Below are 19,718 nucleotides of genomic sequence, written 5' to 3'. Positions count from 1 at the left end.
TCATGTTCATGGCGGAAACCATTGGGTTGTTTCTCCGGTGACAGGTACATGTGCTTCTCACATTCCCCATCGTTTTTTAGGAGCATTGAAGCAATGTGTCGAACAAGCGATATCGAACTGCGGTCGCTGATCCTCCAGAATGCCCAGCAGCAGCCGCGATGCCATCCCTGGCAGGTGGCAACGATACCGAGTAAGACTTGATACACCAATGGAAGGATTTGGGCGTGTCCAACAGTGCTGCAAAACGCTTCGCCAGCAGCGTCTTCGAACTTGTGCTTTTGTTTAAATCGCACGGGGGGATTCCGTGAAGAAAGTGTTCCTGTCAACATCATACAAACTGGGTCAGTATGCAGTCTTCAACACACACACCTGAGTGACTGGGTTGGGTCTACTTACCGCGTCTTTCCCGTACACAATAATGTTCAGGGTGTCATTTCCATCTTCGACAGTCAAAGCGAAGGAATAAATGAAGTCGCCGTTGCTACCAGGCTTCAGTTTGCAGATCTTTTCGATATCGGTAGGCCATATACTGCGGACTCGAGCGAAGCAATGAAATTTCCGAGGGGTTCGCGGGGATTTAACAATCTCTCGTAACGGGGTCACCGAGACATTTTTCTGGATGTGGTCGGGGATCACTGTGATAACTTCCACAGGACCAGCTGTGGTGGAACTTCGACTTTGACTAGGAGGTTGTTCACTTGAGGCACTCGGACCGCCAGCTCCAGTATTACTTTGGTTTGACCCGTTCGTCAATGAAAGGCGATGTTGCACCTCAGGTACAAAGTCGGGCATCAGCACAAAGGATGTCACCTCTCGAAAGCGCAGAATCTCCCTTCTGCCTGGAGCGCTAGCGGCCCCGGGTATGGGCTCATCCACGCCCACCGCAAGATTGCGGAAACGGCACCAATGTGTTAGCATTCCATCGACAAATCCCATGTCGCGTACAATTGACCAGCACGACGTCATGATCACCTCCTTCAATAGGCCGTTCATTGGAACACAAGCACCCCTGCTGTGTAATGCTTGCACCAGCGCCGGATCCGAGTCCGCTGCATTCCCTGAGCCGTCCCAAATAATTAGCCGAACGGGCTCATCGCTATCGTCGATGTGCAAGACACGCACGACGAGATCGATAAAGTTCTCGGCGAACTTCAGCTCGGCTAAGAGCTTGGGGGGCTGCGGACACCCCTGAGGTAGCGTAGTGTCTTCAGTCAGGCTCTTTTGAGCCCATTTGCTTTAGAGCGAAATGTTGCAATATTAATACAAAAATTAAAGACCGCAAGGAAGCAACAAATGCCACGAGACGTACATGAGTTTGCGAGTTCGCTCTTCGTCGGAGGGCTCAAAGGTCCACGTGTCCGAGCACGGTAGCTGCTCAAGCTTACCGTTGGTATGCTCTCGCAAAATAAGATGCCGCGTTCCGCGAGGTCTGCACAAGACAGACACCCACTGTTAGCCTGTTTCGTATCCTGTATCCCCTCATTTCCCGGTAACTTACAAACTAAGGCCTTGGATTCTGTTTTGGTACTGCTGAATTTTCACCTTGTGAAAACGGATGATGTCGCCGACGTACTTCATAAAGCGCAGCACATCAGTACGACAAAGCGAGGCACCTTATCTACGTAGTTAGCGTACCTTGATCTTAGGCATCTGCGCGATTGTACGGTAGAAGATGTTGATCTGGATTGCTTCCGCCCGCGTAGGGCAGCTCTCATCTGTCACGCTCACTGTCATCTGCGCGTGAACGTCACGTTCATGGTCAGTCTTGTTTTTTGCTGTCTGAATGCAGTAACACTCACGCAGAAATCGCGCCCGCTTGTCTTCTTCGGAAGCGAGATATTCACGATGACACCATACATGTCAGCATTCCCGGGCACCAACTCAGACAAGGTGGAGTATCGATACGCTGGTGAAGAAATTCTCGCTTCATCAAGAGTCCGCTTTCCATGGATAGATTTCTACATTGCACAAGCCACAAGTTGCGGTCAGTCACCAACATGAAAAATACCTCCAGCTAGCAAATCGAAGACCTTCTTCGGCGGTGCCTGGACTTGAATCTGTGTCTGCCTCGTGGGTGGTGCTGGTACATCACACGATTTTAATCAGTTTCCCTCAATCCGAACAACCGGCCCGATTCAGAAGCAAGGCATCGTGTGTACCAGTGTGCAAGTCAAGCGTGGTGATAGTTTTGGCTGGCAAATATCGGAGTTGATCCGACTGGGGTAAGCGTTGGGGTTCCTCGTACACGACCTCGATATGCAAACTATGCGGGAAGTTAAACAGTCGTGGCTGCCTGTCCAATGTCTTTTTGAGAACATTTCTCTCGGCGACGACGACACACGGCGCGCGTTCTTCCGTCTCCGCTCCGGCCTCCCACTCCAACGCCACAAAACCTCGTCCGCTGATCCGAACTTTGTACTGCACCAGCACAAACCCCACATAACGCCATGCATTAGTATCGCTCCCACGGGGTATAAAAGAAAACTGCCAGGACTTGCATGGCGCTTGAGAAACTGCATCTTGGTGGCCCACTTGTCGTAGAAGAAGACGAGACACGTCTTAAACGTCGTGCGTACAACATTAAAGTTAAGGAAGCGTATATCGCTTTTCACTATGTAGCGATTAGTTACTCTACAATGCAATACAATTTTAGGTGAAAGGATATGGTTCTCCACTAACACGGCGACCAACTGCGACGCATCGGGGCCGCAGGGACCGACACCAGGACCGAATGCGCCCAATTCTCCGCCACTAAAAGAAGGTGAATATGGCGCGGCTCCACGTCCAGACGCTGAGCGCAGCGATTGCAACGGATACGCGCGCTTCACGGTGCCATTAACGACGCGTTCACCTCCGACGAGCTCCATGGTGGACTTCAGAAAGACAAAAAAGGTATTGGCGCCAAGAAAACCGGTATTGTTCGGTACGAAGTCAGTTTTTTGTTGATGTTTTTTGTTCTCGCAGCACTTTCAGGTAAAATTGCCAATCTGATCTCAAAAGGTATTAATAGGTCCTATGAAGGGCAGGGTGTAGGGTTTTATGTATTGTGCCTTTCTGCCAAAACACCCCTTGTTTTAAGGTCCTATGTAGGAGCACAAACCTTTCGTAGGCCCTCCTAAACAGTTTTGTGGGCGTTTGCCTTTTAGACGGATCAACCTTCACCTGACATCGATGCAAGCACTGCAGCAAGGATAGATATGTACTTGCTTAGCATCTACTTTTGTTAACAAAAGGTGTTGTCTAGTTTGATAAGGTTCCGTTCGGACCTAGAGTGGTTAATGCATATGCAAAAAGAAAAGCTTCTGCAAGTAAGGTAGTGCCCGTATTATTGGAGTGGGGGTCATGTTGACTCCATTTTCTGAATTTTGAGAATGACGATTTGTCCGATTACGGCAGCCAGCTGGAGCAGTGCACTCGCGAGTGCAGTGAAGGCGTTCATTTGATTTATTTTCACATAGATCGGGCCAATGTGACAGGAAAGCAACCGCGCTGGTCCGGGCTTCGATCTCCGAGGGGCAGATCTTGCTTTTTGTCCGCCCGGTAAACTACTGTACACGCTCGTGTAGGTTACACAGTGTGGCCTTGTGCTGGCCCATCGATGCAATGTTCGTGATGCAAGGGCCCCTTTACGTGTCTGCTGTTGCTACTTCAACGTGGTACAGCTGCGGATTGTATTTACTTTGTTAACTGCGGATCTAAGGCTGCTTGGTGTCCAAGGGTTTTATGACTTCTGTATCCGAAGTGGTCGACTGGTGTCATGCTGCCCCGCATGCGGCATGGATGAAGTTTGAAGTCTAGTCGCAAAGGAAGTGTTCGTTGGTTCTCGCGAAGCAGAGTCGCTCAGGATAGTGAAGTAGCTCTGCTGGAAGATATGGCCAAGCCTTTCGCCAGTCTCGATGAAATTAGGAAGTCGGCAGCCACAAGGCTATCCCTGCAACAGGAAGCCGACCGGAAAAACCAAGCGGCGGTGGCGCCGTCGGCAGAACGACCATCTACACCGGCAAGTGGGGAAGCAACGAACAGAGAGCAGTCACAGCCAGCGGATGGGCCCGAACGGAAAGGAAATAGCACCAGAGGGACCCCGGAACCAAAGCCGCCACGCAAATGGGTGACTGTGCCTCTAGCTCATGGCCGAAAGTTATATGCACACCAAGCCACGCTACAGCAAAAGCAGGTGGGAGCACCATCTCGATTCACTGAACTGTTTGACGATTCGGAGGATGATGAAAACCAGGAAGAGAAAAGGCCGGTGCCTCAGCACCAACCCGTGGTAGAAATCTTGTCAGACGATGAGACCGAAGTCAACAAACCAGCACCGATAACAGCAGACGCAAAGAAACTGTTGCATCTGGTAGCAGCGAAGCCCCCCAAACAAATCGACAGCCCACAGTTGGTGGCGTTAAAGCAACGTGAAAGTGACGAGATCCAATTAGCACTGGCAACAATCGGCGACTTCAAAGGACCTAGGCTCCTGGAAGGCCGGGACACCGGAGGAGGAATCACCTCGTTTGCAGAAATAGAAGAACTTCTGGGTATGCGCCAAGTAGCGACTCCGGCGACAGGCAATTGCATGGCAATGGCTCTAGCACAAGCACTCGCAGACCATGACCTTGCTGCGCATGGTGAGTGTCTGGAATCGCTCACTACGAACCTCAAGAGGGGGATTAAATGGACGGCTCTACTGAATTGCACGGAACAGTTTAACCACTTTACACGGACAACGACACTAATCAACGTCAACCGGGGTTGGGAAGGCATGGATGCACGCGAGTCGGGTAAACAATTCCGCTGGTTTCTCCATGAATACGCTGAGTCATCCTCAGACCGGCAAGAGATGATACCAAGACATGTTTGGGGCTGCAGCGAGCTCATGGCCACCGCTGCAAACTTTCTTCAACAACCGATTTACGTATTAGCGTACAACACGGATAAGAAAGAGCAATGGTATTGCTCAAAATACCGACCGAGCACGATCTCTCGCGGACGCAAGCTGTTCAACACGGGGCAACAGATCCCCTTGCAGGTGGGTAGGTGTCTAGCAGAAATCAAAAAGGCAAAGCAGCGCAACAAACCGCCTCCGCTCGTAGTCCGATACTGGGGAGAACACTATTCGGCATTCGTTCACTCAGGGCCAACAGCACTTCGGACGCAAGCCCATGAAGCAGAAGAAACTCAGCAGATGTCACAGCCAGTCCAAACTGAAGTAGGAGGGCTTGGAAAGTCAGTACACGCAGCTTCGAGCCAAGGCAAGGAAGCAGATCTGGACCCATGGAACCCCAGTCAATGGAACGGGAATATCGAGGAACTCCGGGAGCGGCTGACGAGCATGACGATCCCCCACGACCTGAAATGTGAAATCTATCTCATCCTCGAACGCGCGGAACCTGACCGATACGCGGAACTTCTAGCCTTTCTAGTTAATACGGCCTCACAATTATCCATTGAGGAAAGAGCGATCCTCCTCAAATTGGATCTAACGCACGAAACATCAGAGGACATCCAGCAGTGGCTCCAATTCTACCAGGTGTCAATAGAGGTTCTACGTCAGTGGCAGCGGTCAGCGGCGGAAACGGAACGAGAGGGGGAGCAAGCCCAAGTAGACCCAGAGCCTGCCACGGATGAAGACAGAGATCAAGCATACGAGCCTTCGAGTATGAGCAGGATAACCAGCTCCCAGAGCGCAGAGTCGGCAATTTCACGCCTCACACGAAGCCAAACAGCGACGCAGAAGAGGCCCCACTCGATCACACCAACAGAAGGAGAGCGAATTCGGATCTTGATGAGGGCGAAAAGAAGTACTCAAAACGCAGAGGACCATCCAGTAGCTATGCAAGACGTGGCACAGTTACCAACAACTCAGGAGCAGGCAGTAACGAGGGATGCCTGGCCGGAATTGTGGCAGCAACTGGGAAGCACGTGGCCGGCCACGGCAACAATGACATTTCCACGGGACACGCGCAGTGCACAGCAGTGGTCGGAGGCGGCCAGAGGAGAGCCAACCAGATTGTTGCGGCTACTACAGAGATTTCCCTTCCCGGATGAAGTACTAGTGTCGATTGACGATCCAGTACTAGAAGACTGGACGGCAGCATGGAGACGAGAGAGTTTATCCGGACAACTCGGAGTCTACGGAGCGCAAACGACAGACCGCAGTACACAACGCTGGATCAAAGACTGGAGGAACAGGATCAGCCGACCAACTCCACCCAATGCAGTACCGGCAGTGGACAACCCGGACGACTGGGTCCGTCTGAGAGGCAACGGGTACGGCAAGGACGAGATTCTAAAACTATGTGACGTAGGTAACAAACTACGGCTAGCTCAGCATATCCTATGTTCTCTCCTCTACGAGAAAGAGATAAGAGCGCTAACGGGCCAGGAAGCCGACAGTGACCAAGGTGTCCGATCAAGATTGGCCAGGCACTTACGGGCGCTCCGCCAATTGGAGCCGTACAAAACAGCGTACGAGGCGGACGCTCGACAAGTGGACTGGTTCAGAGTCGCCAGATACTTCGCCCAGGCGTTAGAGCACGGAGGACCGGATCCAATACTCCGCAATGATTAGTAGCCCAAGAGCGCTGCCAGCAAGATTGAGCGGGAAGGATCTTGAAGCAACTGGCGACGCCTACGGGCGCTACAGGTACATGCGAAACGAAGATCGAGCACGAGACAGCCAGAACCGCCAACCTAGAGGGTCCGGCAACAAGCGGCTGGAAATTCAAAATGTTCGGGGCTTTACGAAGGATAGTAGACGGAAGTGGTTACAAGCATGGAGACGAACACCACTACACGACAGGCCGCTGGCATGGCTCATACAAGAGACCCACGTCAAGTCGGTGGAAGAAGCAGCGGACTTACAGCAAACATGGAGAGAGCTCTGGGGGCGGAAGCATCAGCGGAACAGCCCCACTCTGTCGTTCTGGAGTGTGCATGATGCACGACACGGAGGGGTAGCCATCCTGTTAAACCCCAGCGCAGCAGACAAAGTGCAGCCATGGGAGCAAGCACGATGGACCAACCGGGTAATGGCGATCACTATTGGCGAGCTGCTAGTGACCAATGTATATGCACCCAACGATCACAGAGACCGAGAAGCGTTCTTTACGCAATTACAAGCGTGGCCGAGACATCAACAGGACACAATACTAGCTGGGGACTTCAACTGCGTACAAAGCCCACTGCTCGACAGGCTGGGCGGGCACAGGTCCAAACGACCAGAGAGCAAAGCACTGGAGCAGTTACTGGAGCAGCGCCAACTAGAAGATGCCAGAATTCTTGAAGAACACGCGGACACAGAAGAGGTAGAATACCAAGACCCAACAGAATTCTTCACTTATTGGGGGCCAGAGGCCGCCAGCAGAATCGACAGGTACTACGTACCGAAAACGTGGACTGCAGTAGTGGAGCGAGTAGAAGTAGAAGAACCAGCCACAGCCTCGGATCATCAACGCGTCACGCTGCACATGCGTGAGGCAAACCCGGCCCACCGGAAACGAAGACGGAAAACAGGAGTCTCATATCCGATTAAAACAGCGAACCCGGACCGAGTGCAAAAGGAGGTGCTTACGGCGCTATCAGACCGAGGAGTAGGCCACGAGGAGACGGCCAAGACGTGGGATAAGACCACGGCAATATGTGGAGAATGCATCAAGCAAGTCGCGCAGCAGGATAAGGAGCGACGGAAAGCGGTAATTGGTGTCCTGAATGCTCAGCATCGAGCTCACTTACTCACTCGGAAAGATCTCCTAGCGGTCACGGAGGAGGACATCCGAGAAGAGCACCTAGTGAGATTAGGCCAACGACTGGAGCGGACAATGGAGCACATGCGCTGGGAATTTAAACGAGTGTCAAACTGGGAGAAGGATCAAACGATCTCAGCAATTAAACACATTCATGGGGAGAAATTTCGACGAGAGATGAACATAGCAAGCAAATTTGGATCCGAGTGGAAACCGGTACTTGGCAAAGCTCACAATGCATTTCATGGTACAGCGCTCGAAGTAGAATTTGATAAGTTTGTGACGATACCCAACGAAAGACGACTCACACAAGCGGAAAACAGCAACCTTATGCAAGAGATCAAGCAGGAGGAAGTCATCCTCGCGATCCGGGCTCTAAATCGACACAAGGCATCAGGACCGGACGGCCTAAATAATGACTTCTTCAAAGACTACCAAGCTCTGCTCGTGCCCGCGATGGTGGCAATCGGGAATGAATTGCTGAAGGGAGGAGACCCACCGCCATCATTTCTGGAAGGATTGATCATTCCGCTCCGAAAGAAGGGTGACTCGGAGGATGCCATGGACTTCCGCCCCATTTCGCTACTACAGACGGGTTACAAAGTGTACACCAAGATAATTGCAACCAGAGTTCAGCGAGTGCTAGGCAAACCAATTGGTGAATCCCAACAAGGCTTCGTCCAAGGACGTCAGATGCTCAAAACTGTCATAATGATGCTAGCAGTTCTAGCCACCGCGGCGGCAAAACCAGAGTTAGCAGCAGACTTAAGTGAGCTGATCCTGCTGCTCGACTTCCGCAAGGCTTACGACACGGTAGCTAGAGACTTTCTTTTCCTCACTCTGAGGAAATTTGGTTTCTCGCCCGAGTTCGTGAAAATGATACAACGGATTCACGTTGGCACAACCGCAAGATTCCTAGTAAATGGAGAACTCTCGGACCCGCTACAAGTCAAATCTGGGATCCGTCAAGGATGCCCTCTGGCACCCTTACTGTTTTTATTAGCAGCAGAAGTATTAGCACTAGCGATACAACAAGATCAAGACCTAGTGGGGATTGCTGTACCGGGGAGTGCTGGGCGCAAACACAAATTCTCAGCGTTCGTAGATGATTCAACGGTGTTTCTCAGTCAGGCGCAGCAGTTGCCACGTGTTATGGAAATCGTGGAATGGTTTGGCAAACTGTCAGGGCTGCAAGTGCAACCAGCAAAGAGCTGCGCCATATTCCTCAACACAGCAATCGACGCGCGAAAGTATCACGGGATTCCGGTGCTGAAACATGGGGAAACAGTCAGGTACTTAGGATATGCAGTCGGAACGGGGCCACTCACGGATGTCAACTGGGCGACGAGGATACGAGCGGTGCAACGACGGCTTGCCACGGCGACACAGCTGTCAACAAGTGTCGAATTCCGTGTGCTCATGCTAAATGTGATAATGCTCCCGGCCATTCTGTTCACAGCAGCGGCCTTTAATATGCCGCACTGGGCCAACACTCAGATCCAGAACATACAGAAGCAATTTTTGTGGCATCATTCGACGGCAGAAGAATCCTCGAGGCACAAAGTAAACCCGGCACTGCTGTACACTCCAAAGCAAGCAGGAGGAGTGGGCTTAGCCTCAGTCCAGGTGGCCTGTAAAACGCAGCGAGTGAAGCACACTCTGCTGTGGATGCTACAAAAGAAGGACATCTACCACGCAGCGTGGAAGGCATGGATGTTCAGAGGAGCAGATGTCCTGAGTAGTGGCAACATCACCCCTCGACCAGTGCAGAGCAGGCAGAACAGGCGAACGATGAATCAGCCAGGAACGGTATTGATGCAGACAATGGGGGAGTGGATCCGGCCAGCAGTGTCACGCACCGAGGCGGAACACAACCAATATAAAGCTGACTTACAAGACTTAACGAGCAGAGCAATCAGCTGGACAACAACGGAAGAATGGGTAGTGGAACTTTCGAGACCACTGCCACGATCGACAGGGGTATGGTCACCGGAAGAAGAACGGTTCTGGCCAACCTACTCATGGGAGGACAACCCGTGGATACTTGATGCCACAGGAAAAACATTAACGGGCAACGTATACGATCGAATCCGAAGATGCTCACTTGCAGAACTGGGGATCCAACGGATAGGCAGGTGGACATATTCCTTCGTCATCCCGGAAATGAATGGACACAGGCATCAGCAAGCGAAACTTCGACGGTGGGCAATTACCATACTGCTCAGCTCGCCGCCGATAGAAATCGGTAAGGGATTGCAGGTGGACGCCGAGATGCAACTCAGGCACCAACCCAAACTGAAGCACACCTACAGATGGGAATGCATAGCACCCGGAAGAGCCAAAGGCGTACGGTGGGACCAGCCTGATCAGAAGAAGGCCGCTATAGAAGTCGCACAAACCGCCAACGGGATTAGTTGGACGGTAGTGGAGACAGGAGCAGAAGACAACGCCACAGAGGCAGATCGAGCCAAGTTGCGGAGATTCCAGGATACGGGGAGCATTGTGTTCTACGCGCACCCTAGCGTGCATAGTATTCAATGGAGCGTACCGGACAACATAGCGAACAAGCACGTACTCACAGCCCTCAAGCAACAACCATTCCGCAGATGCAAGGAAGCCCAAGCCGGACTAGCAGCCCAAATTGACAAGTTGCACGCGCTAGCAAGAAGTAGTCCTTGGCAAGCGGCGACGCTCCACCAGTCTCCGAAGAAACTATGGACTCACAGGCGGGAGCTTACAGCTTACCAGGTCTGGGTCTCTTATAGAGTCGCAACAGCGCAGTTGAACCTCTATCACAACGGGCGCCAAGATGACAACAGTTGCCGCAAGCTGCAGGCATGCAAAGGAACAAAAGAAACGTTAGTCCACGTGATGTGGGGCTGTCCGTGCGCTAAAGCGTGTTGGCAGAAGCTCCTCAGTAACTGGACGGGCAAGCACTGGGCAGGAAAAGACATCGAGCGATTCGTCACTAACTGTGCAAGTCGGACAGCACCGGAGCTCGCACAAGGCATAGCAGACCGCTTCAACCGCGAACATCCAGATGATGCACAGAAGTATGCGGCGATCTGGAAAAGGATATGGCACATACTTTGCAGCGTATGCATCACAACGCTATGGATCCAGCGGAACCGCGTCGTGTTCCAACAAGAGGATGTCACAGAGGAAAGCAGTGTCCAGGAATTCTGGACCACAGGAATGAGGCAGCTCAAGGCGCTTGCTAAACGCGAGCGCCGAAACCCAGACACAGTCATTCAAGGAACTCGGTTGTTTGTGTGCCAGCAAGCACTAGAAGAACAACCACGAGAGCAGTCAGCAAAGACGATAAGCCCCGTACAACCACCGGATCTCCAGGAGACACCGGCGTTGCTAACCAGGCTTAGGCTGTACCAGACATCTAGAAGCTGATAAGGTTAAATAGACCAGTCTGTCTCTCTCTCTCGTTGGTTCTCGCGAACAGATCCCCTGTTCAGCGTCAACGCAGACAATCAGGATCGAGTGTAGAATTGCTGGAGTAATCTAGGCATAGTCGGGCCATTAATTCGAGCTGCAGTCCACGTGTATCCTGAGCCAGGACTGAGCCAGGACTGACAGCAACTCGACAGCAACAGCAAGCTGAGCTTATCAGAGACTAGCAAACTGCCTCAGCCGGTGCAGCCTGACCCGACTTTTGCGAGCATGAATCAACTCAACAACGTCAGTCAAGTTGAAGCAGCTTGGTTGACTTGCTGTCGCGCTACATGTAGACTTGGCGTAATCGCATCCTCTTGATCTGCAACGTACGGATCCAGCGCTCGAAAATGACTTGAGGGGAGCTGCAACCGGAACCCGATGCGTCGCGGGGTAAATTGGAGGCGTTGCAGACCGAGAGCCAGCAGAAACGAGATAAGTAAGCGATCTCGCTTGGCATTGAAGTCTGCAACCCAATCAATCAAGAGAGAGACGCATAGAGCGCGATGTGAGCGAGCCACAAGCAATGACAGAGCCTACAAGTGATCCTCGCGGTCTCCACCTTATTGACCCACTCTCGAACTCAGTTTCCATTTGGACGAGCAACGCACAAGTCAATCTTCCATTGCTCACCAGCCATGTCGCCTCACCCAGACGGCGCTTACAACGAGGCTGCTACGCCCAAGGCCGACATCGCCTTTGACGACGCCAACAAGGCCGCCGCGCTCCAGATCAAGCCCAACCGAATCCTCTACACGAGCGTCCTTCTCTCCTTGCTGCAGCCATTCCAGAGCGGGTGGTCCACCTCGCAGCTCAACCTGACCGACTACAACAACACGGACGAGTGCAATGCTCGCCCGGTTGTTCCCGGTACTTGCACGCTGTTCAGCGGCCACTCCAAGCTCGAATGGACTTTCGCCGTGAACGCATGGATTTTCGGCGCCATGGTCGGCAGTTTGCTGTGCGGCTACTTTAGCGACATGCTTGGTCGCAAGAAGCTGCTCTTCTTCAACTGCTTCTTCATGATCGGTGGCGCTGTCATCCAGGCATCCGTGTCCAATGTGTGGCCATTTGCCTTTGGCCGTGTAGTCTCCGGCATCGCCTCGGGTGCTGCCACGGGAACCATCGGTGCGTACGTCAACGAGCTGTCGCCACCGCACCTGCGTAGTCACCTGGGTCTTGGCCTGCAGATCTCCACCACCATCGGCATCCTGGTGCCGGCTATCTGCTTCTTCTTCGCTGACAGCGGTGATGGATGGCGCTACCTGGCTGGTTTCCCCATTGTGTTGGCCGCCATCTACATGGTGCTATCGCCTTCGCTGTCTGTCGAGAGTCCCGCGTGGCTGCTCATGAAGAACCGCCGCGAGGAAGCCAGGCAGGTCATCACCCGCCTGTACGGTGAAGAACACGTGGAAACGGCGCTGGGCTGGCTTGAGCCTAAAAAGCAGCTCGGCGAGGCCGAAGAGGGCTACTCCGTTGTGCCAACCGAGTCCGTGCTGTCGCCCAAGTACCGTACGCAGTTCCTTGCCGGCCTTCTGCTGTCCTGCACGCAGCAGCTCTCGGGTATTAACGCTGTGTTCTACTACTCGGGCAACATCTTCTCGGACGCTGGTATCGATGACTCGCGCATCGGAACGCTCATCATTGATTTCATCAACATTTGGCCGGCCTTCTTCACGGGCGTAATGGCCACGCGCTTCGGCAACCGCAACATGATCCTATGGGGCATTGCGGGCATGATTGTCATGTCCATCGGTATGACTGTCGCCTTCCTCGTGGACGTTTCAGCTCTCTCCATCGTCTTCACGGCGCTCTACGTGATTGTCTTCGGTGTGACCTTGGGTCCGCTCGTGTGGGTCATGACGGCTGACATCTTCCCGGACTCGATCCGTGCCAGCGCTTCGTCCATTTGCATCGGTGCCAACTGGCTCTGCAACCTCATCGTCGGTGTGGGTTACCCGTACCTGGCGGATGCCTTTGACGACTGGAGCTACACGCCCTTCACCGGCTTGCTCATCATCTTTTTCGTGCTGTCGCTGAAGTTGGTGCCGGAGACATCGGGTAAGACGAGCGAGGAGATCCAGGCCGAGTACGAGGAGCGCCGCCGCCGCTAAAGTAGTCGTATTTCCGATGAGTGTAGCGGGACGGATGCATGTTTCTTGGAACCAATATCATATTTGTTTCAACTAAGTTTTCAGCAAAATGGCGCGAACAGTTCCATCACATGCTTCAGCTCGCGCTCCTGGCTGGGCTCTGATAGAATTTGTAGCAAATATGAGGAACCGGAGAGCTGTCTGACGACTTGAGTAGCTGTGGGGACTTGCTGCATTTTTTGTGCTTTCTGGCAATGGCGAACGTACGCGAGAAGGTGGTGAAGTACTTGTAGCAAGCAGCGGAAACCAGCAGCAGCGATTTCACCCTTTGGGAGAGCGACGAAGAGAGTGAGTAGGTTGTCCTGCAGGGAATTAAACCTTTCCAGTAGATACCGCGCGAACACATTCACTTCCTCGCATGCTGAGGATGTGTCCTTGCCAACCGCAACAAGGACTGTGCGCTTGGCTTCGATGGAAAAATACTCGAGCACTGTGCCTACCAACACTTGTAGGGCATCTTTAACATGGGGAGTGTAGCCCCGCCTGCTGATCTCTTCTAGCACGAGGGACACGCTACGCACTTGGAGACTTGAGAACGGGTCAAAATACCTTGATACAGCAATACGAACCTTCTCAAGGAAGACGTCACGGATTTGATACAAGATTGGGCCATCGATATTTCCGCCGCGTACATCGGATTGGCGAACGTGCTGATGAAGGACTCGAAACCAACCAAAATCGTCAAGCGACCAAGACTTCCCCAACTCGATATTCGTGTCTGCAGCACCTAGTGGATCCCAATAAAGCAGTTCTGCTTGCACGTAGGGAGCAAATAACTTTTCTTGGGCCAACTCGCAGAACGCATTCTTGTACACTTCAGGGAACTTTGCTTTCCACTCCTGGAAGCGTCCATACACCCGGTCAAGCGAGTTGATTTCATCAATCGCATCAGCAAACAAATCTCCATACTCTTCTGGCTCACGGTCCGGCGATACGTAGGATTCACCAAGATGTTGCTGGTATTTTTGCAGCCTCGCAGAACGCTGTGCAACATTTGTAGACGGCACAACGGAACTAGCTCCATTCGAGTATACATCCAAATTGCTCAGGCCAACGACGTCGCCTTGCTGCAGTTGGCCAGACCCAAGATATTTTTTCACCTCCTCTGCTATACCTTGCAATTCTTCCTGGCGTTTTGTTTCCACCTGTTGTACGCTTTGCTCCACGATTTTCTTCCCCCGTGCCTCGATCACTGGCAGTTTTTCGCGCAAGCAGAAGCTGAGACCCTTCACAAAATCTTCCACCTCTTGAAAGTATTCAAACTCTTCACTGCTAACGAGCAGCTCTTCCTGCTGCTGCTTCAGCGTCATCTCGATCAAAACTGTCTCAGCTTCGAGTCGAGCTAGTTCACGCGACGCGCGTTCATCCTCAAACGAAGTTGCCTCCAAGCCTTTTTCTAGTTTTCCCAGTACACTCGCCAGCGTAACACACGACACATTCTTCCGCGTCGGGTAAGTAGGCAGACCATCCCGCGAGCGATTTCCACTCGACTCCGCCGGCGTCGGCACGCGATGGCCTCCTCTGCGCATCAGTTCTTCCTCCCATCTGCGACTGTTCTCATTATCTTCATCCTCCTCACCCGACACTTCCTCCACGACCTCTGCGGTCTTCGAGATACCCTGGTCCTCCGAATGTACGCCAAACGTGACGCGGCTCTTCATGCGCCGCGTCTTCTTCCCTCCTCCCTGCAACGAAATAAACTCCTCCTCCTCTGCTTCCTGCACAACTCTCTTCACATCTTCATCGTTGCCTTCTTCCACCTCCAACTCCTCTTGCGTGGTACTCGACAGCAGGACACTTTGCTCACTACGTAGCGTCGCCAGCATCTCGACTGAGTACTGATCAACACTCTCCCCCTCCATTTCCACATCCACAGCAGTCGCAGCCACGAGATTAGGCCGCATCTTCCTCCTCTTGTCCCTGCGGCTCTTCTCCCCGTCGTCAAAGCTCAGCAGCCCTGTCTCCGCCGCAGCAACAGCCGCGTGGCTACTACTTCCACTCAACCGACCACTTCCGCTCTTGGAGCTGAACGTCATGGCGCTCTTGGCACCAGAACCGCGAGAGCGACTGCGCCGCAGCTCCTCCAGCACTTGTAGGTCGCTCTCGGCCTCTACGGCATCGTTCGACGCCGGAATTTCAACGGAATACGTAGTGTCGATGTCTGCAGACACATTAGCAGCCACCGCCCCCTCTTCGGCCTCCACCTCGCGCCGCTTACGGCCCTGCACCTTCTTCTTCTTGCTCCGAAACATGCCCAGTATCGGTTGGATCGAGAAAATGCGGAATGAAGGGAACGCGATATAGCTACCGATGATCGTATTAGAAAGGGCTAAAACCCTTTCTAAATCGATTTAATATACCTATATCATCTTCTCTGTCCTCCCGCATTTTCTCGATCCAAAAACTCAGCTTCACAAGAGGCGAATGGACTCGCTTAAGAGCATGTTCTTCTCTGCTGAGGGCGCGTCCAAGCCCAAGGTGTGCTCTTTGTTGCTGCATCTGTATCCTCTCCTTACTCTCTCTAACTCTAAGTTGCTCTCTCTCTTTCTGTAGGCCGTCAAGTGGCTGGGCATGAGCAAACACGCCGCCGGCAAGAGCGACCAAATGTTCATCAGCGCCGAGGCCGCGAGCCACGTGCTGCAGCCGCTCGGAGACACGCCCATCAACCTCATCTCCATATTCGGGGCCGCGCGGCAGGGCAAGAGCTTCCTCATGAACCTGCTGGCCGACCAGCAGGACCTGTTCAAGATCTCGAACCTGCGCGAGCCCTGCACGCAGGGCGTGGACCTGTCGGGCCACTTCGTACCTCTCAGCCAGTTCAGTGGCTTCAACGGGTGCCCACCCATCACCCCCAAGGCCAGTAGGAACGTTCACGTGGGCTTCGTGGACGCCGAGGGACAGGGGGACAGAGACATCACGTACGACTCGAGACTCGTGTCGCCCGTGCTGCTGTCCTCCAAGGTTGTGATTTTCAACTGGAAGGACAGTCTCCAGGCCGACAGGATGTTGAACTTGCTGGCGGTGCTGGCCCGGGCGGCGCAGGGCATTGAACTGGCCGATGGAGCGAACACGAAAGTGTTCGGACATTTGCACCTGTACGTGGATGTGGATGAAAGGTGATGTTTTTGTTGTTGACTTTTTGTTGTTATTGTTGTGGGATGCAGAGTGTTCCGGGACTGGAGTTTTGTGGACTCGACGCCGGAGGAAGTGTATCGGGATTTGTTTCAGAAGGAGAAGGGGCGTAGTGACGAGGTGAACGTGCGCAACCTGGCTCGTGTGAACCTGGTTGAAGCGTTCGAGTCGATCAATATTTGGCTGTTCCCTGCGCCTGTGGCTAACACGGCGAATTTGCGAGACAAGATCCGCTTTGATCAGCTGCAGAAGCCGTTCCAGGACAAACTGCGAGAGCTGCGCAAGTGTCTGTCAAGCCAACTGCAGCACCCAATGAAATTCTACCAGCGTCCCCTGACGGCCAAGTACCTTGCGCAGATCATGCCGGCGCTGGTTGATACATTGAACAGCGACCAAGTAATCATGCCAGAGTCGATTTACTCGTCGATGGTGCGTGCGGAGGCTCAAGCATCCAAGGAAAGTTGCGAGAAGGATATCTCGGCGTATTGCGAAGCTGCTGGCCTGGAAGAGATGATCTCGAGCGATGAATTCGATAAGATGCTGCACAAGGACGTCGAACTTATTATTCAGGAGGCGTACGAGAAAATGGGCACCTTCCCGGCGACAGTGCGCAAGGAAGTCCAAACGTCCCTCCGCGGTTTCGCCGAGAAGGAAATCACAATTGCTCTTCATGCAAATAGCGAGAAAATTGCAGCGCACCTCTCCAAGAAAGTGGATGCTGCGTTTCAAGTCCTGAAGACGGAATGCGTAGTGATCGAGCAAACGAAGATTCCGATGAAAGGTTCACTTCTGCGCCAGGAATGCACGAACCTACTCAACCGGGAACTGGCACGCATCGAAAAGCTTCCAATGGGTTTGCAGGGCAAGCGTGGAGTTGAGATTGAATGCGGCCGTATTCGACAGAATGCAAGTCTACTCTTTGATAAGTTGGAAGTAGCGAACGACAAGGCTATTCATCACGCTTCGGCAGCGATGAATGATATGGTGCGAGCAGCGAAAGCCCGAATGAGCTCGGAGCTGCATGACAACCTCGATAAACGATTCGCCGACAAATGTCCCGTTACGGTAACCAAATTGCAAAGTGAGGTGGAAGTCCTTTTCACAAGGGTAATGAACGAAGTGATGCAGACAGCTGGAAACGTCAATGAGTACAACACGTCAGACTTCCGCACAGACCTCGAGCACCACAAGGCGCAATTGGCGGATGAGATGAACCGGCGTTACATGATTGAAATGCGCCAAATCTTGAACGAGGTTTGCTACGGCGCTAGGGAGGACTTAGGAAAGCAAGTTATGTATCATCTTGATGGGAAGTTGCCGCTGCTGGAGGAAGAAATTAAGGCTGCGATTGACAGTGCTGTAGCTCACGTCAAGGGAACCATGGCCGATAAGCTTCAAGGGTGGACGATCCTCAAGAGCGATCTTGAAGCAAAGGGCATAGAACTGGAGAAGCTTGGGGATGATGTAAGTGAGCACGTATGTCTGCTGTTGTTGGCTGGCAACGTAGTAGATGCTTAGAATTGGGGTTTGTGTTGTTTCGTGTTTTTTACAGTACGCGGATAAGTACCTGCACCGCAACCAGCAACTTGAGAAGGACGCAGGCGTGCAAAAGGAAACCGAGCAGTACGAGAAATTGCGCATCAACGTAACGAAAGCGTTCGAGGACAAACTCAAGGAGATTGGGTTTCCCACCACCGATGATGAAATCGATTCGGTGTTTCGCCATGTACTGCAGGGACTTGCTGCAAAGTTTTTGTCAAGTATAGTGGACAACAAGACCACTAGCTTCAATGCGAAGGGCCTGCGCGAGATTCTTACCAGTGATTGCAGACCAGCCGTGGACAACCAGAAAATGCTCAATCGGTTTGTAGCTTGGTGGATCCGCACTGTTATACCGATCTATCCTCTAACGCACTTGACTTACCATGTGAAATGCTCGCAGATTGGCAATTGAAAAAAAGAAGGCATTGGATCTGGCTGAAAAGGAGAGGCGTATGCGCGAGCGAGAACGTCTTGCCGCCGAGGAAAAGGAAGCGGAGATCAACCGTTTAAAAAGTGATCACTCAAAGTGGCTCGGCGAAAAGGATAACGAGTCAAAGCGTCTCCGAGACAAGCTGCAAGAAGAGGAGCGTAGGGCTTGTGAACTGCAGCAGCGCGTTGAAGAGATGAAGCTACAGTCAGCCCGTTTGGAAAGGCAGAAGCACGAGGAACAGCTGAAGTCAATCGAGCAGTCTCGTCGAGAGACGAAGGCAAAGGAGGAAGAAGCGGCGCGGCTGAAACATGAACTAGAGGAAATGAAGCTCAAGGCTGCAGAAGTCGAGACCCAAAAGGTTCAGCTCGAGTATCGGGTGCTGTCTGAGGCGAAGAAGAGGGATGAAGCTGAAGAGCTGAAGCGGCAGCTGGAGGAGATGAAGTACACGATTGCCCAGAAGGAGCAAGAGCGTGTGAGCATGGAGTTGCAGGTTCAGCAGGAACAAGCCTCTCGTGAACAGGCGGAGCTAGCTGCGCAACAGGCAGCAAACGCGGCTGAGGTAGCGGCTCGTGCCGCCATCGAAGCCAGTCGACGCCAGCCAGCGCCAACACCAGTGAAGACGGACGAAATCGGACGTAAGAGACCTGTACCAAGAAGTTGGTCTGGCGATGTTGAGATGGAAGATGTATCTCACTCACGACCGCGCACACCCACCCGTGCCGCCGGTGAGTGTTTTGCCTCCGGGGGATCCAGAACGCTAATATTTGTTGCTGATTGTGCTTGTGTATGCTGTGCAGCAGCTAAGCCTTCTCCGGCCAAAAAACCTCGTGGACCCACCAAGGCGAGAGCGGGTGGCAAGCAAAAAATGTCGTTGGCGGAGGCACGCAAAGCCGCTCAGGAAGAGGTCGAGAAGCGGGTCCAGGAGCGTGCCAAGTTGCTAGCGTCGAAGAAGAAGAAATAAGGGAATGGCAGCCAACACGGACACCAGCTCAACTTTGAACATGATCACCTGCGGCCAATCTCTCTGCTTAATTAACCGAAGGCGTCACGACAAGCCCATAGCTTTTGCTCGCAGAGTACTGCAACCACCCATGCTTGGTACATGTACTGTACCCAGTAGAGTTGTGCAAATCTGCCACGTGAACGCAAAATGTTCATAAACGTCTACCCGACAACAGAGCTACATGACATGTAGTAACACGCTAGTATTAATACATGCTGTCTACAATGCAACCAGGTTGTATTCGTGGCGCGACTGTGAAGACCGCCAACTAC

General features: G+C 52.7%; 3 protein-coding genes across 4 annotated transcripts; 1 reads left to right on the top strand and 2 right to left on the bottom strand.

The window, feature by feature from the left end:
• Positions 1 to 76: 76 nt before the first annotated feature.
• KRP23_5068 (Protection of telomeres protein 1) lies at positions 77 to 2,701 on the bottom strand (the record flags this gene model as incomplete). Its single annotated transcript, XM_067890097.1, has 10 exons — positions 77 to 319; positions 397 to 1,234; positions 1,310 to 1,429; positions 1,499 to 1,572; positions 1,636 to 1,734; positions 1,800 to 1,958; positions 2,031 to 2,080; positions 2,160 to 2,418; positions 2,499 to 2,611; positions 2,680 to 2,701. The coding sequence occupies 10 exons, from the start codon at positions 2,699 to 2,701 to the stop codon at positions 77 to 79; spliced, it is 1,977 nt and encodes a 658-aa protein (XP_067746672.1).
• Positions 2,702 to 13,380: 10,679 nt separating this feature from the next.
• On the bottom strand, positions 13,381 to 15,591 carry KRP23_5067 (PAX3- and PAX7-binding protein 1; the record flags this gene model as incomplete). Its single annotated transcript, XM_067890096.1, has 1 exon — positions 13,381 to 15,591. The coding sequence occupies one exon, from the start codon at positions 15,589 to 15,591 to the stop codon at positions 13,381 to 13,383; it is 2,211 nt and encodes a 736-aa protein (XP_067746671.1).
• Positions 15,592 to 15,763: 172 nt separating this feature from the next.
• KRP23_5066 (uncharacterized protein) lies at positions 15,764 to 19,404 on the top strand (the record flags this gene model as incomplete). 2 transcript variants are annotated; one of them, XM_067890095.1, is made up of 6 exons in its annotated part: positions 15,764 to 15,817; positions 15,893 to 16,434; positions 16,504 to 17,935; positions 18,024 to 18,334; positions 18,414 to 19,078; positions 19,241 to 19,404. In XM_067890095.1, the coding sequence occupies 6 exons, from the start codon at positions 15,764 to 15,766 to the stop codon at positions 19,402 to 19,404; spliced, it is 3,168 nt and encodes a 1,055-aa protein (XP_067746670.1). The 2 variants fall into 2 exon arrangements, with proteins under 2 accessions (XP_067746670.1, XP_067746669.1); XM_067890094.1 differs by having other exon boundaries at positions 18,414 to 19,168.
• Positions 19,405 to 19,718: the final 314 nt, after the last annotated feature.

Source organism: Phytophthora ramorum (genome assembly GCF_020800215.1).
Source record: "Phytophthora ramorum isolate Pr-102 chromosome Unknown Phyram_PR-102_s0004, whole genome shotgun sequence".
Lineage (NCBI taxonomy): Eukaryota > Oomycota > Peronosporomycetes > Peronosporales > Peronosporaceae > Phytophthora > Phytophthora ramorum.
The sequence above is the reverse complement of the archived record's forward strand: the minus strand, read 5'-3'. Positions and strand labels throughout refer to the sequence as shown.